General features: G+C 43.0%; 3 protein-coding genes across 18 annotated transcripts; 2 read left to right on the forward strand and 1 right to left on the reverse strand.

The window, feature by feature from the left end:
- Positions 1-1,098: 1,098 nt before the first annotated feature.
- On the reverse strand, positions 1,099-3,968 carry LOC118390525 (ras-related protein Rab-39B). Its single transcript, XM_035781179.2, has 3 exons — positions 3,656-3,968; positions 2,441-2,667; positions 1,099-2,130 (listed from the first exon to the last, which is right to left on the reverse strand). Exons 2-3 carry the CDS (start codon positions 2,653-2,655, stop codon positions 1,704-1,706), a joined length of 642 nt encoding a protein of 213 aa, XP_035637072.1. The 5' UTR covers positions 2,656-2,667; positions 3,656-3,968; the 3' UTR covers positions 1,099-1,703.
- Positions 3,969-4,313: 345 nt separating this feature from the next.
- LOC118390526 (ras-related protein Rab-38-like) lies at positions 4,314-7,676 on the forward strand. The gene is made up of 3 exons (XM_035781180.2): positions 4,314-4,911; positions 5,476-5,744; positions 6,943-7,676. Exons 1-3 carry the CDS (start codon positions 4,719-4,721, stop codon positions 7,102-7,104), a joined length of 624 nt encoding a protein of 207 aa, XP_035637073.1. The 5' UTR covers positions 4,314-4,718; the 3' UTR covers positions 7,105-7,676.
- A 722-nt stretch (positions 7,677-8,398) lies between these two features.
- Positions 8,399-24,414, forward strand: LOC118390524 (phosphatidylinositol-binding clathrin assembly protein-like). 16 transcript variants are annotated; one of them, XM_052457421.1, is made up of 20 exons: positions 8,403-8,659; positions 9,068-9,185; positions 11,052-11,194; positions 11,482-11,557; positions 11,767-11,869; positions 12,128-12,221; positions 12,345-12,456; positions 12,601-12,707; positions 13,676-13,717; positions 15,616-15,701; positions 16,112-16,205; positions 16,349-16,482; positions 16,811-16,911; positions 19,304-19,435; positions 19,569-19,599; positions 19,745-19,883; positions 20,244-20,267; positions 20,378-20,432; positions 20,747-20,871; positions 21,180-24,414. In XM_052457421.1, the coding sequence occupies exons 2-20, from the start codon at positions 9,104-9,106 to the stop codon at positions 21,210-21,212; spliced, it is 1,713 nt and encodes a 570-aa protein (XP_052313381.1). In that variant the 5' UTR covers positions 8,403-8,659; positions 9,068-9,103; the 3' UTR covers positions 21,213-24,414. The 16 variants fall into 16 exon arrangements, with proteins under 16 accessions (XP_052313382.1, XP_052313370.1, XP_052313374.1 ...); XM_052457410.1 differs by having other exon boundaries at positions 8,401-9,185; positions 19,319-19,435; XM_052457414.1 differs by having other exon boundaries at positions 8,401-9,185; positions 16,130-16,205.
- Positions 24,415-24,494: the final 80 nt, after the last annotated feature.

Here is a 24,494-nt window from a genome sequence, read left to right on the forward strand (position 1 = left end):
CCAACTGTGCATTTAATATGAGCAACGAGGACGCAAACCGCAATAAAAACATTGATGTTAGGCATTTCACAGTGCATACCCACACTCAACCGTACAAATTCCCTGTGGATACTCATATAGAAACACAGTTGGCAACTGAATCGGCACACATAAACTTTGGTTCCATCTTATCTATGATCAAAGGGATGATGGCAATGATGTGTTCTCAAGTTGTTCATTTGTCTGGTGGTGCCATCGGTCTCACAAACTAAAGCAGAGGAGGCATTGCACACTGCAGTGTGCCATTCCCCGCATGCTCACGCAGTGCTAATACAACATATGTGAATTGGATCTTTCCATAGAGAGGGTTTAAAGAGAAGAGCTAGATTTGGTGTCCCCTTGTATTGCACACACCAGCCAGAAACAGACTGGAGAGGTTAGGTGTCCTCCCCGAAAGTTGTGTGAGCGCTCCAGACTCCAGGACAGACTTGTAAAAGTTTGCGGTGTGTTCCACCCGTAAGGGCATAACTACAGAGAGGAAAATCTCACCATAAAGCAGGGCATTTCTTTTCTTTCAAGTGCATCTAACAGGTAAGACAGAGGCGAGGAAGGTTACTTTGGCAATTGGGTCGTTTCACCATTTCGGTGCCTTTTGAGAAGTGTAACTTGGTACATTTTTAGAGGGGGGTTCACCTAATTTTAACATTCTGTCATAATGTGACAGCACATGTTCAACTTCATAAAAAAAAATAGTTTTCCCATTACTATAGCAATGGCCTATTAAGTGCCAAATAGGGTTGACCATAACAGGGTTGACCATAACAGGGTTGATGATTTCATCTGAAATGAAAGGGGCAATGGAAGCTTGTTGTGTGCACAGGGATTGGCAATTGAATGCGAGCTTCACTACGACCCTGCCTCCAAAAAAAAAAATATATATATATTTCTAGCCTGTCTATCTATGTGACAGGGTTGATGTACCTTCCACTTTAAGGAATACCAATCCTTCTCCCCTTAAAAGATTTAGATGCACTATTGTAAAGTGCTGTTCCACTGGATGTCATAAGGCTCTGAAGCGTCTGTGTGCCTGTGCCATTAAACCCTACAACTCTCACCCGCTCAGTTTTCCACCACAAAACACCAGAAAATGGCCCAAAATTGTAGAACCAGCTCACCTGCTTTTACTCTATGATTTCACTATTAGGATGTTCAATGTTTCTTTAAAAGAAATATATATATTAAAAGGAATAGCTTCACCAGGAGTTCAGTTGACCTTAAAATGAGGGACGGACATAAACACTAATCACATGAAATGAATAATAATCTTCAGAAATAACTTTGGCAAAGTAACAAAAAAAAGGTTACTTTGAGAAATGTCGGGATTAAGTGGGTTAAAATCCTCCTAGAAGAGACACGGGGTTGAGAGAAGGACATGTCAAAATGCAACAAGCTATTCAAATTCAATATTGGGGCACAATTTCTACTTAGAAATATCCAAGGGACACAAAAGGCACTCTTTTCATGGAACGACCCAAATCGCTTTGTCCATTTTTGCTCCAGTGGTAGACTAGAGCTGATATGGCCTTCCAGTATTCAGGATAGGAGTGAGAGAGCCAAATAAATGCCAGGTGATAAGACAGGGAGCTAATGGGTCATAATGTTACAGGAATACATGAGCTGAGCTGAGGGGAGGGGGGGTAAAGCCGACTAGACAGACAGGACATTCAGCAGAGGCACCGGCGGTCACTCTTGGTGACCTCTTCTGAGGAGTGCACCACATTTGGCACAAAGCCACTCTTCACCCCCTCCCAACCCTCCTGGATGTTGATGTCACCGCTCTTCACGAGCTCAAAGATGTCCTGCGTTAGCTCAGTGAAGGCCTTTTCCACGTTGATGGCGTCGCGAGCCGATGTCTCCACATAGCGCATGCCATAGGCACCTGCCAGCTTCTCAGCCTCCTGCTGGCTCACCTGCCTCTGGGACTCCAGGTCACACTTGTGACCCACCAACAGGAAGACGATACTGTGAGGTTGGACATGACTGCGGGCCTCCTCCAGCCACTCATGCACATTCTGGAAGGAGCGACGGTTGGTGATGTCAAACAGCAGTAGCCCACCAACAGAGTTGCGGTAGTAGGCCCTGGTAATAGACCTAGAGAGGGTTGAGGGGGTTAAGCAAAGAAGAGAGAGAGAATTGAAAGAAATTGTAAATATACTTATTGAGAAGTGGGGGAATGTAAAAACAAAGGATGTGTCAGGGAAGTGGTGAGGTTCAAACATCAAGACAAGGAAAGGCTCCGAGATGAATAATACAGAGATCAAAATACTATATTGTTATAACAATAATATTGACAGATGACTATCAACAACAACAACAAAAAAACGTGATTTATTGAAAGAGAAATGATTTCGTCTTTACAATGGAAGATTTTAAAAAGTAAAATACAATCTAAAAACGTAACCTGAATCGCTCTTGTCCAGCAGTGTCCCAGATTTGAAGTTTAATGCGTTTCCCTGGCTCTATCTCCACTAGCCTTGAGAAGAAGTCTACACCGACTGTGGGGTCGGACACCTGCGCAAAGCGTCCCTCGGTGAATCGCCGGATCAGGCACGACTTTCCTACTGTCGAGTCTCCAATGACGATGAGTCGAAACTGGTACAGCCATATTGCTTCCATATCTCACAGAATCTATGGCACAAAAAAAAACGAATAGTAAATGGCCTATAATCAAGTAGACTAGCTTAAATCTAGACTCCTTCGTATCTACAGTACATTCATTAATGATCGCCTATATACCCATTGATTCTTGAATAATATCACTTAAACAGTATATTTCTCATGAGCTTAGTTCAACTGGTGTAAGCTTCCACTGGGCACAGACGTCAATTCAACGTATATTCGTTGAAATGACGTGGAAACAACATTGATTCACCAATGTGTGTCCAGTGGGTTGTTTTACTCCAATGTTTTGTTTGACTCCAATTTTTGTATACATTGTTTACAAAGTGTTATCCTTATCGGCCTATTTCTTTAATGTAGTTCTGTGATGGGCCTGACAATTTTTTCGCGGCCTATTCGTGATGATGTGTGCGCAACATCCAAAATCGACATGAGTGGTGCTAAGAACTATTAAATGTAGAATTTCAATAGCCTACTGCGGACGGACTAATTGCGTATTCTTGAAAAACAGTAGTCTGCCTGCCCTAGCCTACATTACAAGGAGGGAGAGGCCGCTCCTCTTTCCAGTGTAAATGCACAGACAGCTCTTGCAAAAGAACACTTGTGTATTCAGCTCCCATAGAAACACCGTTGGTTCTTAACTCGTATATTCAGCTCTCATAGAAACACCTTTGGTGCAAAGCCAATCAAGTGCAATAACATAGATGTTTTAATTACAAACTAAATTAAAAGGGCAGTTATGCACATTTTTATAGACAAACAATAGGCTACATATTGAATACTCATTTCACCCGTGTCAAAATTTGGAAACGAGTTCGGTCTGGGCTACATAAGTCTGACATTTTACAATAAGCCATCTTAATTTAAAACACATTCAACTGATCTTCTTTCCGTCCTTCATAGATTGAGTTACAACGATCTTCTCTATGGCAATGCCATATTAATCCATAATAAACACAACATCGGCATGTAGGTCTACAAACTTATGTTAAATTACCTTGTTGGATGGGCGATCAACGCCTGGCAATAGCAAACCCCATGATCTTGAGAAATATTTTCTCTCGAAGATGATCTCTAAAACAGTGATCCCAGGCGGCCTAGTCAAACACCAAGGAGTAATCCGCAAATAGGCCTTGTCCTAGGCTATCATTTTATTTCATTCTACACTGAGATTTGTTACTATACTGCCGAGTTTCATGTGAAATAGGCTAATGGCCGTCTTTAAAACTTGTCGATGGTTTCATTTTATGGTAATTTCATGTTTAAAGATGGAGAGATATTTTTTGAAAATCCGCTGATGAAATGGCAGTAACAACAGCATCACATAGCGCGACTCATCCCTCATCAGCACCATTACCGTAAGAACCCAGACAGCAACGCAGCAAAAATGTCTCCGCAATTACGCGCTGCTCTCAATAGAGGGTGCTACACCGGGTGCTATAAAGGGACATTTAAATGTAGGTATTTTTTTCGTAGATTAGATTCGGGTTATCTTTGTGGGCTACTGTGTAACCTACTGTCCCCAAATGATTAAATAGCTTGTGCGCAAATCCTGCTCTGAAGTAGACCTACAGTAGGCTATTGCAGGGTAGAACATAATGGGTGTGGCTGAGTCTTGGCAGCTTTCAAATGTTTTGGTATCATGACATCATGTAGCAAACTGGTCTTGAAGCGACTGGAGGGAGAGAAACTCATTGCTGGGGTGTTAGAGCTATGGAGTAGACTTTCTTTTGAGGAGAAAGTTGGCCTATGCTGAAAATATTATAAGATTAAAAGTTAACATTTCGTGTTGGCTACGGTGGATGGAATCAAATTGGATTACATCATTTGCTTGACTTCATCCTTTGGATATGAAGGCATAATTCCGTATGGGTGCACGGTGACATAAGCCTACAGTCAACATTCAATGTTCTATATGGAAACACTTGAAAGAATGTAGGCTGTAGTTGGAACGGAATTAGTATTAAATCATAATCTGTCTTTTAGAAAGCCATCCTCACTGGCAAATAGTGAATCCTGTGGTGGTGCGTTTTGAATGGGCTGTTGTACAAAGTCAGACCATGCCGCATGAGCATTTGTTCAAAGTTCTCGTTATAGGCGACCTTGGGGTCGGGAAAACGTCAATCATCAAGCGTTATGTCCATCAGATCTTTTCTCAACATTATCGCGCAACTATTGGTGTCGATTTTGCGCTCAAAGTTCTGCACTGGGACAGTGACAAAGTTATACGACTACAGCTTTGGGATATTGCCGGTATGTCTTAACCAGTCCATTTGACTTTGATATTTTACTTTGATATTTGACGTTATATATCCATTCATTGTAATACCAGTGGTTTGGACGATTCGTCAGACTTTATTCATGTTTAGCATTTTGGGTAAAATCACATTGATGTTTTCAACAACTCAACAGGCTTATCAATGAATTAACACACTTTTATGAGACTTATATTTGGTTTTATCCATAGATAGCCAATGTTACATTAATCATCCTAATGAATAGTGTATAGTATTTCTCCCTATGGTATTTTATGTGCACTGTGGAGGAATGTTGTCTTGTGTTGGGCTCAGCTGGTGTCATGCTCATATTAGAGAGTCACATGAGCACTGCAGTTATTGCCAGAAGTCTCTCTCTCTCTCTCTCTCTCTCTCTCTCTCTCTCTCTGTAATATGAAAAACCTGACCAGTTTTTGGATTGTGCCAAGTCATAATGCAATATAATTAGATAGTTAAATACACATCGTTCAAGTATAGATAGACCAGTGCTGTGTGTCTCTGACTCTGATGTGTGCTGTTCTTGTATTTGTTTGTCCCACAGGACAAGAACGCTATGGAAATATGACTCGTGTGTATTATCGGGAGGCCGTGGGAGCTCTGGTGGTGTTCGACGTGACCCGCGCCTCCACATTTGATGCCGTGCTCAAGTGGAAGGACGATCTGGACTCTAAGGTCACCCTGAGTCATGGCAAACCTGTCCCGGCTGTGCTGCTGGCCAACAAGTCCGATCAAGTCTGCTCCCAGCAGCCCAGACTGGACACATTCTGCCGGGAAAATGGATTTGTGGGATGGTTTGAGACCTCAGCCAAGGTGAGGAAGAAAGATGCTGAAGCTACTGTACTGTAGTCATAGCTTCTCCCAACTGACACATGTGGGCTGCTTCATGGCTGGCTAGAGAGTCTAGGGTTGCCCTAAAAGACATCATGTCTGATCACTTGGAGTGTGTGTGCGCATGTGACAGAGAAGCATCACAATCTCAATGATTCTAAATACATTCCACTGACTCCTGCTGGGTATTTTTTTGGCTGCTAACATTTGACAGTCGTGCCCCTATGGAAGATCACTATGTAGTATGGTATCTCTCATTTTTGGGGCTCCCGAGTGTCGCAGCAGTCTAGGGCACTGCATCTCAGTGCAAGAGGTGTCACTACAGTCCCTGGTTTGAATCCAGGTTGCATCATATCCGGCCGTGACTGGGCGGTGCACAATTGGCCCAGCGTCGTCTGGGTTTGGCAGGGGTAGGCCGTGATTGTAAATAAGAACTTGTTCCTAACTGACTTGCCTAGTTAAATAAAGGTTAAATAATTTAAAAAACAAATGAAATTATAAAGAGCATACGTTTAACAACAGCCTTTGATTGTCAGCTTGGGTTACTTTAAAGTGTTCAATGAAATGCAATCACACTCGGCTGAATAATACATGAGATCAGTTGGAATGAAATGTTAGCATACCCTAGAGTATAAGGACTAATTAGCCGAGGGGAATGTGAACAGGAACGTGTGAAATGGTCCAGAAGGCTGTGAAAGGTGTGTTCCCTTCTCACAGACTGAACCTGAGAGGAAGGGGACACTCACAGCCACTCTCTAATGAGTTACTCAGTTGGGTGTGAAGGCTGATTGGGTGAATATGTCACTGGGGCCTACCCAACTGGTAGCTTACATTCATTTATTTTTTATTATTTTACCTTTATTTATTTAGGCAAGTCAGGTAAGAACAAATGCTCATTTTCAATGACAACCTAGGAACAGGGGCAGAACGACAGATTTGTAACTTGTCAGCTCGGGGGTTTGTACTTGCAACCTTCCGCTTACTATTCCAACGCTCTAACCACTAGGCTACCCTGCCACCCCATAATAATAATAGAAGATTAGCAACATCCTTCTGCCTGAGGTAAGAGGATTTTGAATCCTGAGCCGATCTGGCCAGGGAATACTTCCCATCTGAGATCATTCTAAGATCTATTTGTCATTTAGCTGTACATGATTGTGTCTTCTGTTTCATCTTGTAGGAGAGCACCAACATTGAAGCGGCAACGAGATGTCTGGTTGAACATATCCTGGCCAATGAAGAGAGTACAGTCTTGGATTCAGACCCAGATGTGCAGGTTCTGCCTGGGTTCAACAGCAGTGTTAAAGAAAGAGTTCGCTGTGGATCATGTAACAAATTCTGACCCATCAAAGAGAATGGAGAAAGAGGAAGATCTTCAAGGGTCTGTACGTGTCTCTCTGTAGTCTGTCGGACCGGTCCAATTAAAGAACATCTTCAAAAGAAGCTGAGAGGGGCCATGGGAGAAAATATGTTATGAGAGAGATGTGGTGTATTTCTCTATGTGGATTTATGATCATGTTTGTGTGAGAAATTGTAAAATAATAATATAATGAGTGGAACATGTATCTTTTCACAAGAAATACATTGTTGTAACTTCTTGGTGTGAACCACCTCTCTACATTGTGAAAGCAGGGCTCCAACTCATTTCAGTCCCCCTCAGACAACAAAATGACAAAGCTGAGAATATCAGCAACGAGATGACACACATTATGACGTCTACGGTTGTATAACCAAGGATGTATGACTGTGTGATATAAAGATGTCGTTTGATCGACATCAGTCTGATACAAAAGGTTTTTTTTCTGTTTACAGGAGAGGGACAACACTGCCACAGTGCCTTGGTGTACCTATAATGTACATGCAGTGTAGGCCTATAGCTTTAACTTCATTAAAATGGCTTTGATGTGGGGTTCAGCAGAGTTGTCTTGTACATTTTTGTAGCCTATTTTGACCATGTCAGTTGTCCAACATAGCATGTTAATGCAACATTGTTACTATGTCATTATATTATTCCTACAAAGGTATAAAAGGATAGCATTGATGTCAGTTTTCCTCTCATCCTAATCTGCATCCTCCACCATGAGTTGATCCCAGGACCAGGCTGGACCAGAAAGGGGGGAGAACCAGTGAATTTCAAACCTTTTCATACAGTCGGTAGCCTATAAAAAGGCATATACATCCTGTACAGCATTTGTAAAATGGAGGAAGACATCTCAATGCCAAATCTGACTCATATTAGGGATTTTATCTCACTTGCAGGCCGAGTATAGTCACATTTGGGACAATATGCCTAAACATTACATGTACTGTATGTCCTACATTCCTATAGAGAGCTGCAGGAAACTAAGAAGCTGGTGCTTTGTGAAAGGTTGTTGTTATAGTCCAATGACAATGGTATTAACATCAATAGCATACTAACCCAGGGGGTTGTCTTCAGATGTGTCTGGATCTGATTGGACAGTACTGCAGAGTCGGACAGATTCCATCCACTTCAAATCAAGAAGCAGCTGTCTCATATTCAGTTGCGGTGTTCTGCTTTAAGATGCCCTCCCCGGACCCTTTCTGTGTTGCCCAATCAACCCCTTTCTAAGTCACCTGATTCATAGGCTACACTGCCATTTTACACATGAAGTTTAAGTGAAAAAAATAATGAATAATCGACTACCTAACAAAAAAAAAACATTTGTAAAAAGATTAAATGCATTCAGAATAAACCATATGGAGCACGTCAATTAAAGGACATGGAAAAACGAGGAGTCACTGCTACAAGAACTCGACACGAACAGAGGGGAGCTTGAGAGAAAATACATTCATATGCTATTTTGTAACGTCTTCAAAATTAGTCTAGCCCCAATCATAACCAGAGAGAACGTCGCGTGATCACCGGCCGAGGATTGGTAGGCTAACTAATCAATGATTGTCTCTCTCCTGATGCTCAATTGTATTCATGCAGGCTACTGTTGCGGCTGTACACTCTAACCGGAATCACCATTGGAAAGCTATTACGCGGATATATTGTAGCATCTCGACCTCCGAACGAATCATTCTGAGCTGATATTGGTGTGGGTCGTTTGGTTTAGGTTTTTGTATTTGTATTTGTGAGGACAATTGGATTGCCATTTCCTTGACTGAATGTAGCCGTCAATTTTATTTGGCCGCCGTATGAATTCTCCCATCGGATTCGCGTCAGTGTACGTTTTTGTTTTCAGACGGGCAGTTTGTTTAGAGGGCACCCTCTCTATCATAACTGAAGACGATTTGATTTCTGATTCCCCAATCACTGCTTTTGGAATATGTCTGGACAGTCTATCACGGATCGGATCGCTGCGGCTCAGCACAGCATGACCGGATCCGCTATAAGCAAAGCCGTCTGCAAGGCCACGACGCATGAAGTCAGCGGACCCAAGAAGAAACACCTTGACTGTAGGTTAAGTACACCACCAGTGCACCGCCGTTGCTACATATTAGCGGCAAAGGCATTGGTTACATTGGATATTCAAGACGACCTTTATTTGTCGTTATGTACATCATGTTTGGTATGGCCAAGGGTTTATCGAAATGATTCTATTCGGCTATGAATAATTGCGCATCATAGGCTTCAACAGCTCAGTAGTCAATCATTATCATACAGTGTCATTACCCTACGGTAGTCGATCGTGTTGTAGCCTGAACACGATGAGACAAATATATTATTATTACTGAGTGTCATACAAGAAAATCAATCAATCAAATGTATTTATAAAGCCCTTTTTACATCAGCAGATGTCAGAAAGTGCTGTACAGAGAGAGACTCATCCTAAAACCCCAAACAGCAAGCAAATCAGATGCAAATGCCCACATAGCCTACTACACTTTGTTCATCATTGTATGCAGTAATACTTTTGTAAATGTCCCTTTTTACAGGCTATGAAAATGTTAATGGCAGTGTAGGTTTAAAGAAGCACAATTGGAGTCAGTCTACCTATTGCAAACCATTTCTTAATTTCCTACTGAGTTCTAGATTAAAATGTGTCTAATTTAGGATTAATACCTTTTAGTATATTGTGGTGTATGTAGCCTTTGAGTTTTCTCAGCCACTTCAGTTTGTGATGAGCTGGTGTCCATGGGTCATTCATATTTATTCAGTGGCAGCAGTGTCATAGACCATCTTGAGCTCAACGTGTGTGTTGATCTGTGTGAGGGAATGTGGAACTGGAGCAATTCTTGGGTTGAAAGTGTATTCTCCAAGTTTAACTACTGATGGTTAGGTGGCTTTATACCCAAATGATGACATGACACAGTCAACATTGTGCCCAAGTCAATCAATTAAGATCAATCAGTCTGGTTCTGGGCTGCAACAAATGCCATAGACCCAGAGGAATGTTTTAATTGTACAATTCTTTGCCCAACCTTTATCCAAAGTAATCCAATTGTGAACATTTTAGTCACCTTAGAGTCACGCAGAGTGGAATGACATAAGCTAAAATCTTGTAGTCATATAAAACTGCCATTTCTCTGAGTGGCATTTGGGAAGACTTTCAAATGTGATTTAAAAATGTGGTACCCGACTGCAATTTAGTTATTTAAAGAGTGTAATTCCACTGGATTATCCCGGACGCCTTGATATTCCGCTTATGTTTCCTTTTATGTTCCTTTTAAGGTTTAGCATAAGCTTACACTCCTCCTACAGTGACATGTCTTGAAGGACTGACGACACAATCATATGAGGTTAATTTTGTTTGACTGTCTTATTTACAATCAGATTTCCAATTTGAAATGTTAATTGCAGGCTTAGTCGCTGTAATTTAAGGCATAATAAATTAGAGTTAATTCACTAGTAAAAGAATGTCTCTCTTTGAAGGGTGTGAGGGGGCCGAGCAGAGATTCCAACTGCTGCTAGGAATTTTCAGCATGACAATATGTTTTCACTAACACTTGTATTCAGCCTCGACACGCCAGCTTTGCCCTTGTGTGGGTGCAAGCAAGCTGGGTAGTGCTAGGTATCAGCAGCCTATCCAGCAGGGGGGGTCCTAGCTCATCGACGTCGCAGAGTGTTTGCATGAAGTTCAGCTTCCCCGACTCTGGTCCCAACCCTGTTCACGTCTGTCGCCCAGCAGGCTCGCGTCGTCAAAATGGGCCTCCGCCCACTTCGCTTCCATTGGGAATGAATGGTTTCCCGTAGTTTCATCGCCCACGTCGTCTTCAGTGAAGAGGGAACTGTGTGCGAGTTGATCAGCCTCAGTGTAGAGTACAGCACTTCTTAAGCACTGTCACATTTTCTCCAATGTCACCATTCTGTGTCGTCGGCAGACCTGATCCACTGCACCAACGAGCTGAACGTGAGTGTGCCCCACCTGGCTGACACGTTGTTTGAGAGGACGGCCAACAACAGCTGGGTGGTGGTGTTCAAGGCCCTCGTCACCACGCACCACCTCATGATGTACGGCAACGAGGTGAGTCACCCGCTGACAGACTGGCTTCACTGTTAAAAGTGGTCCTCTTGTCGCTCAGCTAGCAGAGCATGGCGCTCGTAGCGCCAGAACAGTGGGTTCAATTCACGGGACCACCCGTACAAAGAAAATGTATGCACGCACGACTGTAAATCACTTTGGATAAAATAATCTGTTAAATGGGTTGCAGTGTATTATTAGATGTTATTCACTGATTTTAATCTTTCTTCTTACTGTTTATGACCACGCTGCCTCTCTCTCTCTCTCTCTCTCTCTCTTTGTTTCACCAGCGATTAATCCAGTATCTGGCGTCCAGAAACACACTTTTTAACCTGAACAACTTCTTGGATAAGGGAGCATTACAAGGTACTGTTGGGAACTTGTCCGTGGGAAGCAATTCCACGCCACACTGTACATAAGTCACAGGTACAAAACAACCTATAGAAACGTGCAATGCATGAACAAAAAATGCCCCAGTTCAAACCGTCGTTCTGAATGCGTTGCAGAGGTTTGGCTCTGTAAGCCACCAGCTAGAACTTACACGCATAGTAATACAAGTGCTCCCTCTCTGCTAGGTTATGACATGTCAACGTTCATCAGACGCTACAGCAGGTATCTGAATGAGAAGGCCATGTCCTACAGGCTGGTGGCTGTGGACTTCACCAAGATGAAGAGAGGGTAAGATGTCCTGTTTGTGGCTAGTGTGGAACACCTCCCCTGTGTCACACTAAGATCAAGCTACATCAGTGGAGGCGGGTCTTAAATAGAGTCACGGTAACTCCGCTCAACTGGCCAACTCATTTCAGCAGACACTTTGGAAATGGTGTGCCTTTTATATTGAGTTTCAGCATGATTGACACGGGAGATGCTTTATCTGTTCGTGTTTTGTCCGTTGCTTGCCCTGTTAAAGCGGTCCTCCGTGCCTCTTGTCGACAGGGTCGACGGTGTGATGCGCACCATGACGGTTGAGAAGCTGATCAAGACTCTACCGATTATTCAGAATCAGCTGGATGCACTGCTGGATTTTCAGGTAGGCTGCAGGGGTCCATGGTTTTGGCGTTGGTGGTCCTTAAATGAACACGGGCAACGTGATGACCGTGAGCTGTCTGCATGAACTCTCAATGTGTGGTCTCTCGATCTGTTGTTTTCCCAGGCTAACTCTAACGAACTGACCAATGGCGTCATCAACAGCGCCTTCATGCTGCTCTTCAAAGACTCCATCCGCCTCTTTGCCGCGTACAATGAAGGAGTCATCAACATGCTGGGTAAGTACACTCTATATCTGTTAGATAACTATGGTGCCATTATGCTGTTTCTAAGTGTATGCTATATACAATAAATAGCCCAAGTCTTTTTTTTTTTTCTTTTTTTCAGTTAACCTATCTTCTTTTTTTTTTTGTACCCTAAAGAGAAATATTTTGATATGAAGAAGAACCAATGCAAAGACGCCCTGGAGATTTATAAGACGTTTCTGAACAGAATGACCAAGCTGTCAGAGTTTCTCAAAGTTGCAGAGGTAATGTTTTCCCTTTTCCACTTGTTTTGAGGAAAGGAAGGTGTCAGATAGATCCAGCAAGAAGGTGGGGCTCTTCTCCCGGACCTCTGCTCCTCTCCCCCTTTCTCTCTCTCGCTCTCTGTTGCCGTGTGGTGGAGGCTAATGCTGGTCATGAATGCAGAGGTTAGCCTATTAGTGAGCCTGAAAAGCTCAAGGTGAAGGCCCCTCCATGTGCTGCCTGCTCTGATGCCTGCGTTGCATGTCTTAGCAAGAGGTTCCCCCCTTACTCTTTCCTTCCCTTTCTCTCTTTTCTAATGATGAATGTCTGCTGTTATCCACGTAAAGTACTACTCGCAATTCACAAGGCCCTATTGCAAAGATAATCCGTATCTCTCTGTAGTTTTCTCATTTCTCGTGCATTCTTTTATTGAAAGGCGTTCTTGCTGTCTTTACTGATTTGGTAACTATTTGGAGGAAGGTTTGGGGTGATGGGGGTGTGTTTCTATCCAAAAACGGACTAACGTTGACTTTAAGGGCCCATTTCATTTACTCGTCTAACAATGTGTTTGTCATTTGTTCCCCAGCCTTTTTGTTGTTGTTGTTCAAAGTCAACATTAGTTGTGTGTTGCTGTTGTTTTGGATGTTTCTCACCTTGCAGTCACATGAGTATTACAGCCCAATGTACCCGGCACACCTGTCAGTGGCATTTCAGTGTGTAAACATTCATTTCAAACCCAAGTCTTCAGATCCTGTGCGTGAGTACGTATGTGTGTGAGTACGTGTGTGGGCATGCCAATTCCCCTGCCTGTTGTCTTTTTGTTGTTTTGTTTCTAGTCACTGCATGGAGTAATGGATTCTTTGGTTTGATTCTTCTTTCTCCCTCCTCCACACACCTCCCCCTCCCCCTTTTGTTATTCTGTGGTTGTGTTTGTTTGTTTATTATGTTTGGTTTTTGTTTGCCCCCCTCCTTTTTTTTTTTTGTGACACAGCAAGTTGGAATTGATCAGGGTGACATCCCCGATCTCACACAGGTCAGTGGTGCATTTCATCTCAATATCTCCCATGTAGCTCCATTCTGAACGCTCCCATTCCCTACTCACCCTACAGGCTTCCAACCGCCCCCTCCTTTTCTACCTGATTTTACCTCCCTCTCTCTGAGCTCTAGGGTAGAGAGGGCCTACTTCCAAAAAATGGGTTCCTAATATGTGAACCTTTGATTCTGCTGCCCCATATTTAGTTTCCTCATTTTGGAGATTGTGCAAAACACCGTTTTATGTCTTTCGGCAGATTTTTAGGTAGACCGATCCTTTATGTCTTTACTTAGACTTGAGTCTTTTGTATAGTTGAGTCGCTTGTGTAGTTGAATCGCAGTTTTCGAAAGTTAACCCACAAAAAAACATTTTTTTTGTTTGTTTGATTTTGAAATGGCGCTGAAGTCAGGCACCTCTTCAGCCTCTGTCCTAACGAATATGGGCGTATGGTGCTTGTGTCAGGCCCATATAAGCCTTTTGTACGTTAAGGGATGACATCTCTTGATAGAGTTCAAGCTCTTGATTTCTCTCGCAGTTTAACTTTGCGTTGCTTCAAAATGAACACTATTTGTATCTCTTTTTTTCCCCGGAAAAGATGTCCCATCAAAATAGCTGTGGGGAGAGCAGTGAATGGTTTCTACCAAATAGGTTTCTGCAAATATTACTTGAATGGTATACATAATGCAATCCTAAGCACTTGCGTAACATCTGACGTGATGCTACAAACACTGGTTGAAGCTTTCTTCAATGACACTAATGGTGTTTCCCTCCACAATAAACACGAACAAATGTTTCTGTCAATTATGTCATGTTTGCAGTGCTTATGAAGATCTTCTGTATCCCTGTTCAACTAAATAGTAACCCATGTCTTTACTGAGCTGTAGATTTTTTTTTCTTTCTGCTTATTTGAAACTTTTTAGTATATTCTAGATTTCTCAGAAGAAGGATATCCAGAATTCTCATTATTCTCTCTTATTCCCCCCAAAATAAGTATATGGAAATTCTTATTTTTGCAAGTTACTGCACGTGTTAAGATTGCATTCTGTAATGAAACGCAAATGTTGTGTTGAAACATGGGTATCACGTGTGGGGAATTGAATTCACTGATCCTTGGTTTATTTAAACATCATTTTGTATGTCTTTATAAAATACAAAGTTCATTTCCCAAGTGCGTGTACCTCATTTTCATCAGACGTTTTGCCTTTCTGTGAGTTAACTCGTTTCGGCTTCCAAACCTTTTTGAACTAGACACTAAAGCTAATGACCAAATTTGACCGTCTGCTAGTAGAATTTCTACGCTAACCTGTAAAATACATTTATGAAATTTGATATTCATGAATGAATAGTTACCCAAATGATTATAGGAAATGGAATCCAGTGGTTAACTCACAATTTATGCACTGGGATGTGTGTGTGTGTGTGAGAGCATTTATACACACCTGTGAATGGGCTTCTAAGCTCCTTTCCATATGCCAACAGACGATGTGATGTGTTCTGAACCCCACAGGAGCCGACACACTGTACAAGTAACCTCCCAGGCCTGTGTACTTGCTTGCATGAGAGAGGACTGATCTGTGCATGTCTGGCTTGGAGCCAAACCTAATTATACCAGATGTATTGTCTTACATAAAATACCTGCAAATATGGAGACTAGACTGAACATGAATAAAGCTTAGGACAATGTGCCACTTGGCCGCTGTGTGTGTGTGTGTGTGTGTGCGGGCGTGTGTGTCTGCGCGGGCTTGTGTCTGTGCGCTTGCGCCGGTGCCAAATGTCTGTGTGCCTGTACGCGAGTGTATGCAAATGCAGTGTGTGTGTGTGCGCACGCGTGATTGTTTTCCCAATTGTTCTACACAGTGCTATCCTCACTTGGTGCATTAATGTTTCCCCCCCTCCAGGCCCCTAGCAGCCTCCTGGAAGCTTTGGAGCAGCATTTGGCCTCTCTGGAGGGGAGGAAAATCAAGGAGCTCTCCACAGCCACCAGGTAACCAACAAACAGACACACACGCGCACACAAAGATGCTGATGTTTCAGGCTTTGTGTCTGAAAGAGGCATTTAGACTGAAGCAGGCATTTCAGAACATTTGTCACTCAGTAAAGCTTTGATGGGTATGAGGACGAATGTGCAAATGATGCTGTGCCAGTGTTCCACCCTTAGCTAGTATGTCATCTGGACTACAACGGCAATGCGGCCTCATTTATCCTGGATTTGGGAGTGTTTTAATGTGTTTGTGTCAGACCTGTCTACTATATGACAATTCCGGCACGCAAGAGTCAGAAACGTTCGGCAAAAAAAGAAAAATAATTATTCATCAGTGGTCAGTCCCAGAATGGCCTTGTGTGACAGTGAAGTGTACGTGGTGGTCACTGATAAGCGCTGTGTGGTCTCTCCAGAGCTAACACCTTGTCCAGTGCTGTGTCGTCACTGTCCAGCACTGGAATCTCCCTCAGCCGCATGGACGAGAAGGAGGACGAGAACAGGCTCAAGGTCAGACAGGGTCACTGTACAGCAACTTCTCATTACAATGTCGATGCGCTACTGTATGAATGAGTCTGAATATATATTATTTTCTCAACCCTGTTGTACTGTCACTTTTTTGCGGCTTGACTTGATGTGTTTGTCCCGGGCAGGACGAGGGAGCCAAGGTGATTGACGTGCAGACGCCGACCGTCTCTCCCAGCTCCCAGTCAGTGGGCAGTGCCAACGGCAGCAGTGGGGTCACAGACCTCTTCTCCAACTCATCTGTTGTATCCGTTACAAATAAGTAAGGCAGACCCTACGGTCTGATAATCCTTGTGCTTGAGTTAATACCTGTGGGTATATTTCACACAGGTTGTTCAGTTTGTATAATATAACCTGTATGTATCTGATTTTAAAATTGCAGGTGGTTAAATCACTTCACAGTATATTAGTTGGGTTATTAGTGGAAAGGATCTGTGAGCCACGTTAAAATGGATGGCTGAATGGCAGTATTCCAAGTGGTTGGTCCTGGCCGCTGTAACTCTCTTCCTCTCTGCCCTGTGGCCTGAAGGGGTCTGCTCTGCTATGATTTTTTTTTTTATCTCTGTCTCTCTCTGCTCTTGTTTCCCCAGCGTGCCAAATCTCACCAGTGACTTGTTCAACCTCCAGCCCACCTTCAACCCGAATATCCAGACCACACACACTGTGCCGTCTAACAACAACGCCTGGGGAGGTGAGGGACACACACACACACACACAGTATACTCTTGAAGACTAGTATTGTATTTCAAACGAAGGCAGATACATTGAGCATATTGTGATGGACAGAAATCAGTCACTGCAGGACATAAATAAGATATTAATTGATGTCAACCCCAACCTTTATTAGAAGAAATTAAATGTCCAGTTGTGTCCCAATGCAATTTTTTCTCCTCCTCTTCCCTGCTACGATACCTATCCCTGCTGGATGCCCTCTCTCTCTCTCTCTGATTGGTGAGTCAATATGGCTTGTAATCACTCTACTGGACAGCTGACAGGACTGAAATAGCATTACAATATGCCTGGGGCTAGGGTTATTGCCTGTAGCCTGATTCTCTCTCTCCCTGTGTAACCTGCAGCCTGTTTCTCTGTGACCTGAGACTGACTTTGACTCACTCTCTCTGTGTGACCCAGGGAGTGCTGAGTGATTAACCATTTTTGTTTGTTAGGGTTATTAACCAGACCTGCCAACATGCAAGCATTTAGCGTACCAACTAAGCAAATCTCTGTCCATGAGATCGGAGTGAAAAGTATGCAGAAATGAATATGGCCTGATTTAAAATAATATATATTTGAATAAAAACATAAATCCACTGAGTAAATCTAACATCCCGATTCTCGAGCTGCAACACACATGTACAGAGTTTGTGTCAACGGACATGGAGATTAATACATCCTTATTCGTCATAGCTACCCCGTGTCTGCCTCTCCTGTTTGTTGTGATGCTGAGTTTGCCGACTGTCAGCTGTAGGTAAACACATGGCCAAATCCCTTTTCGATTCCGTGTGTTGTGGAAAGGTAAACACTGATTGTTTCAAGCTAAAGTTAGCGAATGGTGGACATTCAGTGGGCTCTAAAGTGCCAGCAGTTCACTCGCATTTGCTAGTGAAAGAAAATCAATACAAATACGACAAAATACCTGGTCGCATTTGTGCGAGTGTGATATACATTTTAATTCTGCGTCCCGTTAGTTGCATTTTCCACAACATTACGAGGATAGACTAATTATGATCCACGTTACAAAATGCATTATAAAAGTATAATCAAAAATAAATTAAATGGAATCGGAAGTTTAGAAGACTGCGAGATGATGCCTACCCAATGAGTGTCCGGTATTAGCTATAGGGGCAATGCTTTTAAAAATGCACTTGCACTAGAATTACAAGTTGAATCTCCAATTTGCCGCACGCGTCTGGTACTCTAAAAAGTTACACAGGGTTGGCAGGTCTGTTAAACAACTAATTGACCGATGTCAGTACTATTACTTGAATTCCATTGAGTTGCGTTTTATTTGTGAGGCCAGTGTGCGGTTTCTCTAGAGAGAAATCAAATCATTCCCGAGAGAAATAATGTCAAGAACTACGTGCGGCGCTGGGATGAAGGGAGTTGTAGTTTTCACGAAGCAAATATTCAATTTATTTCAGCGTCAAAGTGTGGTAATTAACGACAATTGCCATAATCCATCGCGCTTGTCGTTTCCGGCTCAGACAGAGACTGATACACTTTTCCGCCTGGTAAATTAGGATTCACACAGACCGCATGAGAGAGGAACGAACACAACGACAGCGAGGAATAGAGACAGTTCGTGAAAGTATGCGTTATCTACCTTGAATAACTAGTCAAATTATTTAGTCAGACAGCTCTGCAGCATACTTAGGCAGGCTAGCCTAGCTAAATACCCCACATCCGATGATGCAACCTTAAAATCGATACATTTAGATTTTGAAATCAACAAATGACCTTCAATCAATTAAATTTTATCGTCAAAAGAAAATAAAACCAATCAAGACATTTACTCAATACAATTGTATATCTCAAATGATCTTCCTCAAACATTTGTATATCGTCCCATACAATAATCTGTACTCTTAATTTTTTGTTCCTAATTTTGGCTACCCCACTGCAGTTGGGGTCGTGACCCCTACTTTGAATACCACTGTGTTAGATGGGCTGGCTGGCTGCTACTTCCTAAACCGAGATGATGTTCTGAATAAAAAATATTAGTCATGAAAATGAAGTAATATACAGAACGGAAATATTGTATTATTTCATAGCAACTTTTCTATTGATGCCTACCCAATGTGGACATGCCAGAGACTATGGAATATTTTCAATGTTTTGGCAATTGATTGTTCACTATTTTGGGGTTTGGAATTTCCAGTAAAAAGCTCTACAATAATTTGTTATTTAATTTCCTTGATTCCTTTTTTAAATAATCAAACCGAAACTGAACCGACCTCAAAAAGCACTAATCACTCCGCATTAGCCAGACCTGACTCTCGCTCCCTGTGAGACCCGGAGCCTGACTCTCGCTCCCTGTGAGACCCGGAGCCTGACTCTCGCTCCCTGTATGTCTCTGTCCTCAGGTTTGGGGCTCCCAGGGGACCTGTTGAAGCCAGCTCAGCCCACACACATCCACAGCCCTGGGATACCACTGCAATCTGGGGGGAAGATGATGCCCACTGACCTGGACTCCTCCTTAGCCAACCTTGTTGGCAGTGAGTCTCCCCCCCCCTATTTTACATGTAGCTTTGCATATTATAACATTTTTCAGTAGTCATATGGTCATACATAGTAATGCTCTGTAACCGCATCTGAACATGTAACATATCTTAATCGCTCATATTCCAGACTTGCAGTTCGGAGGAACACCAGCCAAAAAGTGAGTATATGATATTTTAAAAGGAGCTGAGAGCACCTACAGTAATATATTTGGATGTAGCTATTCATCCGAGTATTTATGAATCCTGATCTAATCTGTCTTGCTCTAATGCTGTGGCTGTATTTGAACCCTGTTTGTCCATCAGGCCAGAGCCCCAGTGGGCCCAGCTGGTAGAGAAGAAGCCCACAGGAGGGACTCACTGGCAGTCCAAAACCATGTGCACCAGCCCCAACTGGAACCATCATGCCCCCATGGCTCCTCAACCTATGCCCATACCACAAATGGTGAGACATACACGCCTGGTCACGCTCACCAAATATAATACCGAGAACAAGCCAGCAATGCAGAAGGTAGTGTACTTTTTCCTTGTGAAATCTAGTAGCACACATTAGAAAACTCCATGATCGTCTGAAAATCACATCTTCGAAAAATGGAAGTGGTTATTGCGGCTCTTCCACAGGCGCTGGTGATTCTCATTTGCCCTCTTGTCTATTTGAATTCGTTTGCACTCTAATTATTTGTCTCTCCTCTTCTCATTTCGCGTTTCATCTGTCTCCTCTTGTAAAATTCCCACTGAATTATCCACCATCTATCCACCATCCATTCCTATCTCCATTTGCCTCGTTTCTTCAACCCTGCTGCAGAATGGAATGATCTATACTGGCTATGTAAGTACGTGACTCTCTGTAGAGAGAGTCGCTGCATTCTTCCACAAGTCCATTTCTCAGTGTGCTCTACTGGTCTTTCATTTTTCCGTTCCGCCCTCTCTCTCCGTAAGGCTCCGGCTCCAGTGGCTTTTCCTATGACGACACCTCAAGTGCCTGTTTATGGAATGGTAAGGAATGATCTGCACCCGTGGTACAGTACCCAGGTCTAACAGTCAAATCAAATTGTATTTGTCGTCACGCGTCAAATACAACAGGCGTAGTAGACCTTGCCCTGAAATGCTTACTTACACGCCCTGAAGCCCTAAACCAAGAAATAGAGTTAAGAAAACATTTACTGAAAAAACTCAAGGAAGAAATCGAATAAAACGTCAAACAATATAAAATAACAATTCCAATATAAGGTCGGGTCTAAGAGGGGGGATCTGTACACCAAGACCATTGATACCCAGTTTACATTTCATCTCTCTCTCTCTCCCTGTTGGAGATGCCTCCTCATCAGATGGGGCAGATGGGTGGAGTCCCTATGATGGCACCACAGCATATGATGTACAACCAACCTGTCCTTCGGCACACCAATCCATTCGCTCCCATGCCAGGAGCCCAGGTAATCCCACTGTCCACTCCCCAACCACTTCTGGCATGTGAATCATGAGTTAAGGCGTCAGTTCCTAAGTATGTTAATCCTAATTGTAATGCTGTCTTTGCTGCTTTATAATGTTAACTGTTTGATACTTAATTTGTCAATGCTAACTACTGTTTGTTTACCACTAGGTTCTGGAATTATTTAAGATCTTGTTACTATGAAACCTTTGGTATTACAGTACCCGTTTTTTATTTTTTATTTTACTGCGATATTTATAATCCAGTCTCGAGCCTTTTTAAAACTAGACGGATATTATTAAACCGTAACAGGCTTATTTTCCTATGCAGATGCACTTCATGTAGGACTGGGAGCATCTTACCATGACAGTAAAAGCAGAGAGACGAACCAATCCAGAACCAAATGCAACGCGAGGTGGAAGAGAGAAAGGAGCAGAAGACGGTGGTGGAGACGGACCGGTGATGTGTTGGTGTCGGTGCTCTTTCAGTGGCCTCCCTGTGGGATGGAACCTCTGTTACATTCTGCATCATGGCTGATATATAAGAGTCCCATCCAAGTCCTTTGACAAGTCCCCGCTCACATTCATTCTGTATTTGATTTGCTCATTTGAATGGGTATCGTTCCGACCTGTTTGAACCCATGCTATGACGACAGACCCCCCCATCCGTCAGTGTCAATGGACATCTCTTTCTCTGATAGTTTGCACGCACTTTAATCAAATGTGAACTTTGCCACGGGTGTACATACGCATTGTCCAATTAGGATCTCATACAAACCACTACAACACTCCTACGTCTTTTCTCCCCAATGTTCATGTCAGAGTTGCGGTAGCTACCGTTTTCATGCGTTTCAATCGATGTTCACCAAACATTTTGGAGTCTACTCCGTATTCGTTCCATTTTTTTTGTTTTTGTTTCACAACCAGTTATAGTATTGGATAAATGGCTTGGAGACACATGGTTTGTGTACGCGTGTGTGTGTGCATGTACAGTATATCTGTCAGTGTGTTCATTTGCGTTGCACTCTGATCTAAATGTACAACCGCTATTGTTGTCATGTTTTCTTCGGTTCCTGTGAAAGCCATGATCTGCGTGGCGAGGGCTGCCCACTGTACTCTTGTTTTTAAACGGTGTGCTCCATGCCAACATAGACCTACGGTGTACTCCTGTGAAAGAAGTGAAGGCGGCCCACTCATTTCATACGGAACCGTCGTAGGTCATGACACGTTCTGCCTCTGCCGTGCCACCCGTTGTTCGCTCTGCTCGGTGCTATTTGAGTTTAAATACGTGATCCATGTTCCTTTAGCTACCACAACGGAGCATGGAACTTCCCGCCATTGCGTTTCGATTCTGCTCTTTGAAACAGATACACTGTCCTTGTAACGGTCCTACCAGTCTTGCACCCCCCCCCCATGTCAATGAGTAAACGTTGGGAGAGTGTTCTTCGTGTTTCTTCTCGTATCGCTCCAGGTCGATGCCCAATGAGTTGTCGCATGTGTCATTGTTGTGTTTCTGAGTGGCAGTGTGTTTGCGGTGCAGCTCCCCACCAACCCCTGGAGAATGTTGTTGAGGAGCTCGTTTCTGAGAGACTGCTTCGCGAGACAGTGAAACTGACAATCGCTCCAGTAAGTCAGCAACTATCTGCCACGCTCCAACTCCAGCCCCAGAGAGAGCCCTAGCTTGCTGTCCTGGACAATTATTATTATTTATTTTTTTTGCCCGGAGGGCAGAGGACAAGCGAAGAGGAAAGTAGAGAAATCTGTAAATGTGATCGAGGGTCATGTCTGTCCAGAAACTCCCAGGTGTGCGTAACTGTGACAGACAGATGACATATATAGCACAAACCCTGGAGGGGGGTGAGCGTTTTACTGCACAAAACTAAAACCATTGCTGGGATGTACAGTCAAAGGGGCTGGGGGAAATCCTTGTTTTTCTATTTATTGTGTTTCTATATTTCCATGCCCTTCCCGGTGAGATAAACAGGGTAGTGTTCCTCAACGAGGCCTCCCAGCTTCTGGTCCTCCGAGGTCAGTGGGGGTCACTGAAGCCATCCAGGCCATCTGGTAGTGTCTATTTAGCCATGAGTAGTCGAGTGTCGTAACGTGTCTCAATACAAGTCGGTCGTCTGTTAGATTTGCTATAGAGCCTCTCATTCTGCTAATCATGGGCTCTGTCAAGACTACCGCATTCCGATGCCCTGTGACCGGCTTACATTTTGTAGATGTTCTTTGAAACGTAATTCTGTCTCAATGTCACCTGTGTCAATTGAATGCTTTTATGCAAGTTCACGCTGTCCCATAGACCAATTCTGACTGTTACGCTGTCCTCTGTATGTAACCTTGTATGTTTTTTGACATGTGCTCTCTCTGTAAGTGATAGCCCCATTGGGAGACGGGGGTTGTTTATTGCCGTGTCTGTGGTGCGGGTCATTGTGCTTGGCGGTGTCATGGGGTGTACGTCTGTGGTGTTTGTGTATATCTTGATGGGGTGGGGGGTGTGTGTGTTAGGTTCAACAGTATCACAACTGGTCTACCAAGAGTGTCTTCATTGTGGCAGTGGACACTGTCCTCTCCGTAACAGGAACATTTTGCACCAAAGTCATCAAGCGCAGCTTTTTCTCCGCGGTCACATTGCTGATATCCAATTTGGAGGAATTTGATTTCAGCGACAAGTCTCCTTGCATGATTAGTGTTGTCTTTTTCTATTGACTTGTGTGCCCGGTAAAGAGCATGATCATATGTGAAATTTCACTTACCGGTGTGTTTGCAAATGTTTAGGAATTTCTCCATGAGATTTTGACTTGCCTCTTTTACATTAGCGTTCATAAATGTGTGTGTCCCACCAGATATAACCGTCTTTTTTTTGTTTTTTTTTGCATTTGAAATGCAATTCAAAGCTCCTATCAAATACCTATTCAGTTACGAGACCACACATTTTGTGAAACATGAATATAAATGCTATGCATCACCTAGCTAGCTAGACATTCAGGTCTTGTAAACCCCTCCTTGTTAAAACGTTGCTATTTTCAATACATTTTGTTGAGCGCATGCTCTTTTTCCTTCCGAGTTTTTAGGATTTCTCCAAGTATGTTCAGTCTTGTCCCTCTTCCATTGGATCACATCATTCTCTGACAATATTGGTCATCTTCCTTTGCGCTTGCAGTGGAAAATCTGGCTCCCTGATCTTTTAGCCACTGAAGGATGTCAAACGTGCATTGTCACTTTTTGCCCGATGTACTCTGGCGATGTATAATGTACATTTATGCATATTTAACAATGAGCACAGTATACTTATCTGTTGGTTACTGTGTTCTACTCCATATTGCCCACCTGAACCCCCCTTTGTGATGAAACGAAGCATTGTCCAGGATGTCCTGTTTTTGGAAGTGAGGCTCCATACCTCTTTGTTGTTGAGTACATCAAATGGATTGATAACACAATACACTGTATTGTCAATGCTAAATTACATTGTTATAAACAATTGGTTTTTCTTTTTAAATGCAGAGGTTGTTGTTTTTGGAAGACAATTGAATAAAATGTCATATGTTGCTCAGGTTATGTCGTTATTCTGCAGCGGTCCTCATCGTATCCTTTTGTACCTTTCATCACTATTGGATATATACAGGTA

The sequence above is a fragment of the Oncorhynchus keta genome, chromosome 11 (genome assembly GCF_023373465.1).
Source record: "Oncorhynchus keta strain PuntledgeMale-10-30-2019 chromosome 11, Oket_V2, whole genome shotgun sequence".
NCBI classification, from domain to species: domain Eukaryota; kingdom Metazoa; phylum Chordata; class Actinopteri; order Salmoniformes; family Salmonidae; genus Oncorhynchus; species Oncorhynchus keta.

Coding starts and splice junctions, on each gene's coding strand:
- LOC118390525 (XM_035781179.2), bottom strand. CDS start 2,655: ATGGAAGCAATATGGCTGTACCAGTTTCGACTCATCGTCATTGGAGAC. Junction 2,131..2,440: donor GCTGGACAAGAGCGATTCAG/GTTACGTTTTTA, acceptor AACCCTCTCTAG/GTCTATTACCAGGGCCTACT.
- LOC118390526 (XM_035781180.2), top strand. CDS start 4,719: ATGCCGCATGAGCATTTGTTCAAAGTTCTCGTTATAGGCGACCTTGGG. Junction 4,912..5,475: donor ACAGCTTTGGGATATTGCCG/GTATGTCTTAAC, acceptor TTTGTCCCACAG/GACAAGAACGCTATGGAAAT. Junction 5,745..6,942: donor GGTTTGAGACCTCAGCCAAG/GTGAGGAAGAAA, acceptor TTCATCTTGTAG/GAGAGCACCAACATTGAAGC.
- LOC118390524 (XM_052457408.1), top strand. CDS start 9,056: ATGTCTGGACAGTCTATCACGGATCGGATCGCTGCGGCTCAGCACAGC. Junction 12,222..12,344: donor ATGCACTGCTGGATTTTCAG/GTAGGCTGCAGG, acceptor TTGTTTTCCCAG/GCTAACTCTAACGAACTGAC. Junction 15,702..16,111: donor GAGCTCTCCACAGCCACCAG/GTAACCAACAAA, acceptor TGGTCTCTCCAG/AGCTAACACCTTGTCCAGTG.